Below are 12872 nucleotides of genomic sequence, written 5' to 3'. Positions count from 1 at the left end.
GACACAGGCAAACACACAACACAGCTGACACAGGGAAACACACAACACAGCTGACACAGGGAAACACACAACACAGCTGACACAGGGAAACACACAACACAGCTGACACAGGCAAACACACAACACAGCTGACACAGGCAAACACACAACACAGCTGACACAGGGAAACACACAACACAGCTGACACAGGCAAACACACAACACAGCTGACACAGGCAAACACACAACACAGCTGACACAGGGAAACACAACACAGCTGACACAGGCAAACACACAACACAGCTGACACAGGGAAACACACAACACAGCTGACACAGGCAAACACACAACACAGCTGACACAGGCAAACACACAACACAGCTGACACAGGGAAACACACAACACAGCTGACACAGGGAAACACACAACACAGCTGACACAGGCAAACACACAACACAGCTGACACAGGGAAACACAACACAGCTGACACAAGCAAACACACAACACAGCGGACACAGGTAAACACAACACAGCTGACACAGGAAAACACACAACACAGCTGACACAGGGAAACACACAACACAGCTGACACAGGCAAACACAACACAGCTGACACAGGCAAACACACAACACAGCTGACACAGGGAAACACACAACACAGCTGACACAGGCAAACACAACACAGCTGACACAGGCAAACACACAACACAGCTGACACAGGTAAACACAACACAGCTGACACAGGCAAACACACAACACAGCTGACACAGGGAAACACACAACACAGCTGACACAGGCAAACACACAACACAGCTGACACAGGGAAACACACAACACAGCTGACACAGGCAAACACACAACACAGCTGACACAGGCAAACACACAACACAGCTGACACAGGGAAACACACAACACAGCTGACACAGGGAAACACACAACACAGCTGACACAGGCAAACACACAACACAGCTGACACAGGGAAACACACAACACAGCTGACACAGGGAAACACACAACACAGCTGACACAGGCAAACACACAACACAGCTGACACAGGTAAACACACAACACAGCGGACACAGGTAAACACAACACAGCGGACACAGGTAAACACAACACAGCTGACACAGGGAAACACACAACACAGCTGACACAGGGAAACACACAACACAGCTGACACAGGCAAACACAACACAGCTGACACAGGCAAACACACAACACAGCTGACACAGGGAAACACACAACACAGCTGACACAGGCAAACACAACACAGCTGAAACAGGCAAACACACAACACAGCTGACACAGGTAAACACAACACAGCTGACACAGGCAAACACTCAACACAGCTGACACAGGGAAACACACAACACCGCTGACACAGGGAAACACACAACACAGCTGACACAGGTAAACACAACACAGCTGACACAGGCAAACACTCAACACAGCTGACACAGGCAAACACACAACACAGCTGACACAGGTAAACACAACACAGCTGACACAGGCAAACACTCAACACAGCTGACACAGGGAAACACACAACACCGCTGACACAGGGAAACACACAACACAGCTGACACAGGTAAACACAACACAGCTGACACAGGCAAACACTCAACACAGCTGACACAGGGAAACACACAACACAGCTGACACAGGCAAACACAACACAGCTGACACAGGCAAACACACAACACAGCTGACACAGGGAAACACACAACACAGCTGACACAGGCAAACACAACACAGCTGACACAGGCAAACACGCAACACAGCTGACACAGGCAAACACGCAACACAGCTGACACAGGGAAACACGCAACACAGCTGACACAGGGAAACACACAACACAGCTGACACAGGCAAACACAACACAGCTGACACAGGCAAACACACAACACAGCTGACACAGGGAAACACACAACACAGCTGACACAGGCAAACACAACACAGCTGACACAGGCAAACACACAACACAGCGGACACAGGTAAACACAACACAGCTGACACAGGCAAACACAACACAGCTGACACAGGCAAACACACAACACAGCGGACACAGGTAAACACAACACAGCTGACACAGGCAAACACACAACACAGCTGACACAGGCAAACACACAACACAGCTGACACAGGCAAACACACAACACAGCTGACACAGGGAAACACACAACACAGCTGACACAGGGAAACACACAACACAGCTGACAGGCAAACACACAACACAGCTGACACAGGCAAACACACAACACAGCTGACACAGGCAAACACACAACACAGCTGACACAGGTAAACACACAACACAGCTGACACAGGCAAACACACAACACAGCTGACACAGGCAAACACACAACACAGCTGACACAGGTAAACACACAACACAGCTGACACAGGCAAACACACAACACAGCTGACACAGGCAAACACACAACACAGCTGACACAGGGAAACACACAACACAGCTGACACAGGTAAACACACAACACAGCTGACACAGGTAAACACACAACACAGCGGACACAGGGAAACACAACACAGCTGACACAGGGAAACACACAACACAGCTGACACAGGGAAACACACAACACAGCTGACACAGGTAAACACACAACACAGCTGACACAGGTAAACACACAACACAGCGGACACAGGGAAACACACAACACAGCCGACACAGGCAAACACACAACACAGCTGACACAGGTAAACACACAACACAGCTGACACAGGTAAACACACAACACAGCTGACACAGGCAAACACACAACACAGCTGACACAGGCAAACACACAACACAGTTGACACAGGTAAACACACAACACAGCTGACACAGGCAAACACACATCACAGCTGACACAGGGAAACACAACACAGCTGACACAGGTAAACACACAACACAGCTGACACAGGCAAACACACGTGCTAGAAGAGTTTATGTTAGGTTGTTTTAAAAGACCATCAAGCGGTATCTCTGGTCGTACTCAGTCCTTCACTGACCAATCAGCGTTCATTAGCAGAATGCTAGCGTGTTATGGGCAACAACAACTCAACCTGTAAGAAATCGAAAGGACATAAGTACTCGTTCATTCAACTTTCGACCCATAACCCATGTTGAACTTGCAAAACCTACAATCAAATCTGAGATTTCTCAACGGCAATCGGGTGAAAGAGACAAATTTAGCCGTCTAGCCCCATAGACTCCCAATCATTCTGCACTAATGAGTGATCGCCCCCAGTGGAACTCTGGTGGAACTACAACCAAAATTTGTTACAATAGGACTTAATAGCGAGTGGCCAGGCTCTCCGTAGACGGGCTCTGCTAGTAGTGACATCAGCCCCACTCAAGTGGCCACGCCCTTAATTATGCAGAACTTTAAGGCTTAATATCATTTAAACGGATTAGTTAAAAAAAATCACCCCCCTCACAGTCAAAATTAGCTATATAGACCAAAACTATTTTTTGTACCAGGCTGTGTAAACACTTTTTTTCTGCTGTAAAGTGGGGCATTTTAACATGAGATTGACTCTCTTTTGGAGCCTGTCTCTAGTGGCCATTTGCAATTTCTTCCGTGTTGGATTCAAAAGAGAAACAGGAAGGTTGCCGCTTGATTAGTACACTAGATAGAAAGCCATCTCAGGTGCCTGACTTTCAAACTTTCATATTTAATCATATTTTCCCACCTCAGGCACAAAGTACCAGTTCACAAATGCCATATGATGAGCATCAACACAAGTTTAAGAAAAATCTCTCGTATTTCAGCAGAACCAGAGTTGTTCCCTGATCATGTGGAAGCTAATGAGGGCGAGGATGTCACTCTGGAGTGCTTTGGGAATATCCCTAAATATAAACCATGGGAAGACATCTACATCCAATGGCTGAAAGATGACAAAGAGATTCTGCGGTTGAGCTCTGGAAAGATGGACGTCAGTATTGATTACAACATCATGGCATTACCACCCAAACACAATATCTCTCGCGGCGTCTTCTCACTGACCATTCGGTCGGTGAGTGTTTTCGACCAGGGCATTTATGAGTGCCGTTACAAGGGCGTCGATTACGAGGAGCCGCGGAGCGGATTCCCGGAGAGGCAAACACTCACTGTTTGGGGTACGTGTGTGTTTAACTGAGAACAGAGTACACACTCATGATGGGGGAGGGGACAGAGTTATCCAATCAGCAGTAGGGGCGTGTCCAGTCATGATGGGGGAGGAGACAGAGTGAGCCAATCAGCAGTAGGGGCGTGTCCACTCATGATGGGGAGGAGACAGAGTGAGCCAATCAGCAGTAGGGGCGTGTCCACTCATGATGGGGAGGAAACAGAGTGAGCCAATCAGCAGTAGGGGTGTGTCCACTCATGATAGGGGAGGAGACAGAGTGAGCCAATCAACAGTAGGGGTGTGTCCACTCATGATGGGGGAGGAAACAGAGTGAGCCAATCAGCAGTAGGGGCGTGTCCACTCATGATGGGGGAGGAGACAGAGTGAGCCAATCAACAGTAGGGGCGTGTCCACTCATGATGGGGGAGGAGACAGAGCGAGCCAATCAGCAGTAGGGGCGTGTCCACTCATGATGGGGGAGGAGACAGAGCGAGCCAATCAACAGTAGGGGTGTGTCCACTCATGATGGGGAGGAGACAGAGTGAGCCAATCAGCAGTAGGGGTGTGTCCACTCATGATGGGGAGGAGACAGAGTGAGCCAATCAGCAGTAGGGGTGTGTCCACTCATGATGGGGAGGAGACAGAGTGAGCCAATCAACAGTAGGGGCGTGTCCACTCATGATGGGGGAGGAGACAGAGTGAGCCAATCAACAGTAGGGGTGTGTCCACTCATGATGGGGAGGAGACAGAGTGAGCCAATCAGCAGTAGGGGTGTGTCCACTCATGATGGGGAGGAGACAGAGTGAGCCAATCAGCAGTAGGGGTGTTTCCACTCATGATGGGGAGGAGACAGAGTGAGCCAATCAACAGTAGGGGCGTGTCTACTCATGATGGGGAGGAGACAGAGTGTCCACTCATGACATCGAGGTGACATGGTGAGCTAGTCAGCAGTAGGGGCGTGTCCACTCATGATTGGGAAGAGACAGAGTGAGCCAATCAGCAGTAGGGGCATGTCCACTCATAATGGGGAGGAGACAGAGTGAGCCAATCAGCAGTAGGGCTAAAAAATGTTGTATCTTAATAAATTAATAAATAAAGCAGGTCTCTTTAGAGAGTTAACCGTCCCTCTCTCTCTCTCTCTCTCTCTCTCTCTCTCTCTCTCTCTCTCTCTCTCTCTCTCTTCAGCTACGTCTTCAGGGATGACAGACCTCATGGACACGTTCTCCAGTGCCAGCTCGACCTCTCACACACACACTCACACAAGTGTGCCAGCTTGGACGGCTGTTGCGAGTGCTCAGACTGAAGCGGGCCGCACGACACCAACACACACACATGCTACGAGTGCTCAGACTGAAATGAACATCAGTGTGCCAACACACACATATGCTGAGAGAGCTCAAACTGAAGCGAGCAGCGCAGCACCGACACACACACATACTGAGAGAGCTGAAGGTACTGCTACTGATCATCCGCTCAACAGTCAATACATGTTTTATCAATGACTGATTCTCTTCATATAATGTTGTTAGTGATTCAGTGTCTTGATTTATACTGACCCTGTTTCAATCTGTGTTTCTCTCCTCCAACACGTTTCTCCTGATGACAGATATGTCAGCCGTCCCTGAGGCGGGCACCGTTTCTGGTGAGCATTGAACATTTTCTTAAGGATGCAAAGCTTATACATTATATTTATAATATAGTCCACACAGCCTGTGTGCTATATGCCAAGTCTGAAGACAAATGATAGTTTTGTGTGAAGAACAGACCATTGAAATTCACTCTCTTAAATATAATTACATTATTTATATATTATATTATATATTATTATTATTTAGCAGTATTAGTACCTCCACTCAAACTTATTTTATTTTCATTTATTTTGCCAACGCAGCAGGTCAAGTTTTGCTGAAGTATTTAATATAATATTCAAGTAATATATAATATAATATAATATTCAAATATGTAATAATTATAAAGTTATTTAATATAATATAGTATCATTATATATATATATATATATATATATATATATATATATATATATATATATATATATATATAAATGCTATATTAAATACTTTTATAAATATTTGAATATCACATTTTGTATATATATATATATATATATATATATATATTAAAAGGTTAAAATTACATTTTAATCCGTTCCAAACATAGAACTATTGTAAGAAAGTCCAAGAAAATGAACATTTTGTCATCATGTAATGTATGTGTGATTATGATCATACGGGATTTATCCTCAATAAATAAATGCTCTTTTTGGACTGAAGAGGAAGTTTTTAGCTCTAAAAGGTTCAGTATGTTTTCATACATCAACATCAAAATTATTTCAACAATCAAAGGCTACAAACCCTCTAAAAGTAAAGAACAGCTGAGCTGATACACACACCTGATGTAGAACATTATAATGGCTTCAGGTGAGGACTTCTCTGTGATGCATGTTTAATAGGGCGGTAATGACCCCCTCATGTCACGATTCGATACACATCACGAAACTGAACTCACGATACGATATTATTGCGATACTCCAAGACACATGATAAAAGCCTAACAAAAAATGAACTGTTGATTAAAATGCTAAATTTGGTATTTCATTGTGTGTGTGTAAATGACAGAATAACAACATTCATCATCCTGAAGCTGAAAATACAGAATTATTTTAGACGAATGCTTGCACTCTTTCACTGACTAGATATTATATATATTTAAAATAATGTCGGCCACTTTTTACTGGTAACATCAGACATTTGGCATTATCAGGCCCACAATTATATTCAAAATTATATATAGCAGTTTAATGAAGTACTGACACTAAAATTATGTAAACCTGATTTTTTATTTTTATTTTGGGTGAATTATACACAATAAATATTGTCACTATCCACGATACATATTGTTGCAGTTTTGTATTGCGATATATTGTGGCACGAGGATCGCACGGGTATATCTGTGGCAATAGCCAACAATACATTGTATGGGTCAAAATTATCCATTTTTCTTTTATGCAAAAAATCATTAGGATATTAAGATCACGTTACATGAAGATATTTTGTAAATTTCCTACTGTAAATATATAAAACATGTATTTTTGTGAGTGAATGCAGCACAATCGCCAACATAAATGAACAACTTTAAAGGAGATTTTCTCAATGTTTCGATTTTTTTGCACCCTCAGATTCCAGATTTACAATAGTTGTATCTCAGCCAAATATTGTCCTATCATAATAAACCACACATCAATGGAAAACTTGTTAATTCAAATCTAAATTTTAAAAAATTGACCCATGTGACTGGTTTTGTGGTCCAGGGTCACACATATATTGAAACACCTCTAATGTTTAATGCGAGATGTTCCTCTCAGGTCAGCGTGATCCTCTCGGAGAGTTCCTCTCGGATGAGAAGATTCCCTGGATCCGCATTGGACTCATCACTGGAGTTCTGCTCGTGACCGCAGTCGTTCTGGGAGTATTACTGGTGTTCGGAAGAATCTGAGTTATGAAGGGATTAACGTTTCATTGCAATTTTGTGAGCTGTGAAAAGTTGGTTCAACAAAATATGATGTATTATTTTTATATACCTTGTCTTATTTGTGGAGCACAACTGTTCACTCACAGGACTCAAGACTATTTAATACTTATATAATATGTATAAAAGTGAACTAATGTTTTAAATACAATATAAGGGGTGGTACTTTGATCAGTGAATCTTTTGAGTATGGTGCTATTAATTTATTTATCTTAAAATGGTGCTATATTTTTTTTTTGTACATTCTAAGTATTTCTAGTGTTTGAAATCTGATATTTTAACCATCTTTTAAAGCATGAAGCAAAATATGGCACAAGTATTATCAAAGACTGTAGATCTACTAATGCAATGTTTCTGTAATATGCCTGAGATTCATCACTGTTTTGCAGATCTCACGTTTCTCCTTTTTTGTCACATAATAAATCGAACACTACATTTGTTGAACGTTATAAATCACAGACCGGTCCAGATGAGATCCGCAGAGCGTGATGCTGTAAAAATGTAAACTCATGCACATGCAGTTTTTCTTTTTTGGTGTGATTTCAGTTTGCATGTTGATGTGTTTCTAATGCTGAGTTTGAGAGTTTTATGCATATTTTGTATGTAGAATCTCAGCCTTTTTGAAGCAAATGTCTACATTGATAATCACTTAAATACAGCAATGATGTGAAACTGTCCGGACACAATAAAGAGCATTATTTTCCAGTGACAAGGTTTTCCGTTTATTCCGTTGCGTCACAAAAAACATGTTCTACGGCAGCAACAGAACACAAGCCTTCCACAAGAAGAAGATGCAATGGACTGGGGCTGGTAAAAAATTTAAAGCAAAGACAAAAAAACCTTGTTTATGAAGATAAAATAGTCCTTAAGCATGCATTAGAGCAGACTTAACAGAAACAATAACAGTCTAAAACAATGTCAAACACATTATTACAAAACCTCAAACTCGGTGAACTATGTACTCATGATTACCCGTGAACATGCTCCTCATTTCATTGGCGTGCAAAGGCCGTCACAGGGGGATGTGGCTGAAGAAACTTACAAAATTACAAAAATGCGTAACACAGATAGTGCCGTCCGAGATGATATTGCTCTAACGGACGGCATGTGAAATGAAATGTAGGCGATGTGGCGTCACATGTTGGTGGCGGCTGTGAACACGGGTCCGGTGTGAACCCCGTCTCCGGCCACTTCTCCCATCGCCTGAAGAGCCACTGTGGCCGCCATCGCCTTGGCGTGTTTCTTGTTGGGACTGGCAGTCTGAGGCTGATAATCACTCCCGTTCACCACCACCTGACGGCACAGATGAACACCTGATGAACACCTGATGAACTCCACCAAACTATGGGTCTGCTGCTGTAATGCACAACTCATAAACTACTCTGTAGCATGAGCAGATGAGGAGCACTTTTACAGAATCTTTAAAGGGTTCGTTCACCCAAAAATTGGGCGAATAACCCAATAGCGAAAAACAAAAATAACGACTTTATTCAACTCTTCATGTCCGTCTGTGTTTCTCTGAGTGAGTTCACGTGGTGTAACAGCGCAGCGCTTCTGGGTTGTACGTCTGAACGCAGGCTCACTATTGGTCGACGCTGGTCATGTGTGTGATGCTGGCCAATAGTGAGCCTCCATTCTGACGTACAACCCAGAAGCGCTGCGCTGATACACTACGTCAACTCACTCAGAGACACACTGAAGAACATGAAGAGTTGAATAAAGTTTAAAATCGGTTCGCTCAAACTTCTCACCACACCTGAACCCAGTTTGCATGTCTAAATTAGTTGCTTACATTAAAAAAATTAGCATACAATAGCATAAAAAGTATTTTTAATGCACATAAAGGTCCACGTTTAATAAAAATGTTCACGAAACTTAATGAAATGTTCAGTGAAATTAGAAAATACGTAAGAGATCGTTAATTTAGTTATGTTGTATACACATTCTCATATCCATATATTTTATGGTCACGAGTAATAATCTCAGGGTTTACTGGGTTTTACACAATTCTTTTTGTAGTGTGGTATTGGTGTAGTAAGATAAACATTGTCATGTGTGTATACATAGCTTTCTTCTTCTCACCGCTGATTCCTGATGGTTTAGAGGACAATTGCTCGAGTCGCCCTCTATCGTTTCAAAGAATAGTACGACGGCGAGCGCGTCAAGTATAAACGCCTCGTCCGTGAGCAGCAGTGAAGCGAGGGTTTCAGCGCCGAGTCTGTTTTTGCTACGTTGCTCACGCTCAATTAAAGTGAAAGCACACTTTTGATAGACAAAATAAATATGATTTCACACAAAAAGTGGCTAAAATGCACATCATTTGCATGTCTAGTGTGTTTCAACAAGAACTGGAGTAGGCTATGCCAGAAAATAAAATGACTTACCCATTTAAACTTGTTTTTGTTATTCAGTTTGGGTAAAAGTGGTGTTTTATAAACACAAATATATAGAAAATAAATATTTGTGTGTGCTGAAAAGTGATTTGAAAAAATGAATGGAATCGGCGCATCTCTATAATCTTTCTGATTGGCTGGTATCAAACACCATCACATAATCTGATGTTCACCTAGATGTTTTATTGATTTATTTCTACATTTGTCGATGGGTTCAATAACACTCCTTGGCCAGAACCTGGAGGCATCTGGGGGGCCTTGTCATGTAAAAGTTTGGGAACCCCTGCACTACACACTGGGACACAACTCTTATTTTATTTATAATATTGTGATGTCTAAATTCATAATCCGTTGGAAAATACTGGTTTTGATTTTAGTGGGTTTTATCTATTTTTTTAACACCATATTTGAGAAAATTGCCGTAATTTAAAGAAGCACTGACCTTAAAGAGGAAGTTCTTGCGGTGGTCGGGTCCGCTGTGGTGCACCATCACAAACTCAGGCTGTGGCCACTTCTTCTTATTGCACATCTCCATCAGAGCCGACACCGGATGCTTCCCTAATAAACCACAGAGATTTTACATCTGGGGTCGGGTTGCGCATTTTATCAACCAATCTCTGACTCGTGAAAGCCTGGCATTTGAAATACTAGTCAGAAAATGTACGTGCTTTATGTTGTGATACATCAGGCTTTCATGGCTCATATAATATGATACAGTGAAAATATGAAGGAAAAAAAACATTCAGTTTTATTCAGAAGAAAAATATGAAATTTGGTGCAGATGCTGATATTCATATGGACAAAAAGTGAGATGAAATTCTGATGCTTGTAATGTAAATCAATTAGATCTTCTTAACAGTATAGCAGATACTAACATAAAAAGCATATAAATATCAGTATCTGCCAATATTATGTCTTAATAGTAAGATGATATTTAAATGCTTAGTTTGATGATCAAAGCTCTGTAGTTTTAAAATATATAATGCAATGCAATACGATGATTGAGAGATGAACAAATAAACCTTCCTCAAAAGCCTGAAGATTATATTTGATGCGCATGTTTTGTAGCTCCAGTTCAGTAAGTGTAAATCTTGAAACATTAATATCAATATCAAAGTTATTCTTGTGTTTACTTGATATAAATCAGTGCAGATTTAAAGACAGCATAAAGACACATGGGGACGCTTGTAGAATTACACTTAAAGACTTTTGCTTGTTAAACAAGTATGAACTATCAGACGACAGAAGCCTATCAAATATGATAAGAGTATATATTGTATATTTAAAGGAGTGGTTGATTATGATTTGACTTTTCTAACTTTAGTTAGTGTGTAATGTTGCTGTTTGAGAATAAACAACATCTGCAAAGTTACAACGCTCAAAGTTCAAAGCAAAGGGAGATATTTGCTTTTACAGAAATCACTTTTTAAGGACTACAACAAACGGCTGGTAGAGACTACACCACATTCCTCCCGGGTTAGTGACATCACCAACCCTAGAATTTACATAAACCCCGCCCTCTGAACTCGATTTATAGATTATCAAGACAGAATATGCTAATAAATGACTAGAAGATAACTACACATCAGCTTCATAAACTCATCAACTAACCATTCAGAAATGTCCTGTTGCTTCTACATGTTGTCACTTCTTCTTGAGTCTCTCCATCATTGTCTGACTCCGGTTTGAACATAAAGACTAAAAGTTTTAGAAATTTTCAGTGTGTGTGTGTGTGTGTGTTAGCAGCTCCAATTACTCCAATTACACACACACACACAGAAAATTTCAAAAACTTTTAGCCTTTAATGTTCAACCTGGAGTCATTTCACACGAGCTCTTGAAGCTCCGCCCCCTGTGCCGGGAGCAGCAGCTCATTTGCTTTTAAAGGAACAGACACAAAACGGTGTGTTTTTGCTCACCCTCAAAAAGTGACAATTTTAACATGCAATATAAAAATATCTGTGGGGTATTTTGAGCTGAAACTTCACACACACACTCTGGGGACATCAGAGACTTATTTTACATCTTGTGAAACGTAAACCATGTTGGGTAAATCATGTCACATGTCACTCACCTAGAAGATCCTTCATCACCACAATGTTGCCAGATTTCTGTGTTTTCTCTCCTTCTGCTACAAGCCCTGAGTGAACAGAAGCACATGATGTCACGACTATGACCTCAGTGATGACATCATCACCCGATCTGTTTCCTCACGGGTCGTTTCTCTCACCCTTGCGGTCCGTTTTGAAGTCGATAATGATGGGCTCCACTGTGCCTTCCCTGTGCTTCCCCAAACCCTCCCCTGAACGCCATCCCATCTTCCTCATCAATAACTCGCCCATCCCGCCCGAGACCGGCGCCGCCCGCAGGAACTGGTCCTGAATGCAACGGGACAGATTCAGACAGAGAGAAAGAAAGAAAGAGAGGCAAACGGAGAGAAACGGCCAGCAGTGAGAGATTCGCTCGTTCAGGAGGCACGTCACATGACTTCAACCAGAGCTGTGAACACTTAGATATAACAGCCTTGCCAATTTCTATTTTAACACTTCAAGTCGTTATAATATAGAATAGGTAAATTGTTTAAATGTAAAGTCCTTTATTTCTCACCTGCAGCAGACTAAACAAGTATACATATACATATAAACATCACCAGGGCTGCATTTATTTGATCAAATTTGATTGTAATATTGTGAAAAATTATTTCAATTTAAAACTGCTGTTTTCTATGTGAATATATATATATATATGAAGAGTTCAGATGCAAAAGCCTCTAAGTGCCATCTGAAATTTTCTTCTAGAATGATAATTTTTATCAAGCTTGTATATTTAAGTTTAGTAATTTCACTT

At 41.8% G+C, this 12872-nt stretch overlaps 2 protein-coding genes across 7 annotated transcripts in view; one reads left to right on the top strand and one right to left on the bottom strand.

The window, feature by feature from the left end:
* The window catches only part of LOC308688653 (uncharacterized protein), a 13176-nt gene extending 4836 nt beyond the window's left edge, over positions 1-8340 (top strand). For 2 of the 3 annotated variants that reach the window (XM_081361860.1, XM_081361859.1), the window contains exons 4-7: positions 3749-4096; positions 5272-5538; positions 5693-5728; positions 7469-8340. In XM_081361860.1, the coding sequence (XP_081217986.1) occupies positions 3749-4096; positions 5272-5538; positions 5693-5728; positions 7469-7599 (782 nt within the window). In that variant the 3' untranslated portion in view covers positions 7600-8340. The remainder of the gene's footprint in view (positions 1-3748; positions 4097-5271; positions 5539-5692; positions 5729-7468) is intronic. The other variant, XM_081361861.1, reaches the window with a different exon arrangement.
* The window catches only part of sonb (SON DNA and RNA binding protein b), a 20255-nt gene continuing 15717 nt past the window's right edge, over positions 8335-12872 (bottom strand). For 2 of the 4 annotated variants that reach the window (XR_014029923.1, XM_081361845.1), the window contains 4 exons: positions 12256-12403; positions 12100-12165; positions 10468-10583; positions 8335-8925 (listed from right to left, as the gene is read on the bottom strand). Coding sequence is in view for 2 of the 4 variants with exons in the window: in XM_081361845.1 (XP_081217971.1) it covers positions 8767-8925; positions 10468-10583; positions 12100-12165; positions 12256-12403 (489 nt within the window). In the remaining 2 variants the exon portion in view is untranslated. Of the gene's footprint in view, positions 8926-10467; positions 10584-11709; positions 11904-12099; positions 12166-12255; positions 12404-12872 lie in introns of those variants that run through there. The other 2 variants (XR_014029924.1, XM_081361846.1) reach the window with 2 other exon arrangements.

This window comes from Scardinius erythrophthalmus (assembly GCF_964197995.2).
Source record: "Scardinius erythrophthalmus genome assembly, chromosome: 3".
In the NCBI taxonomy this organism is placed as follows: domain Eukaryota; kingdom Metazoa; phylum Chordata; class Actinopteri; order Cypriniformes; family Leuciscidae; genus Scardinius; species Scardinius erythrophthalmus.
Note: the sequence above shows the minus strand (reverse complement) of the source record. Positions and strands in the feature narration are given on the sequence as shown.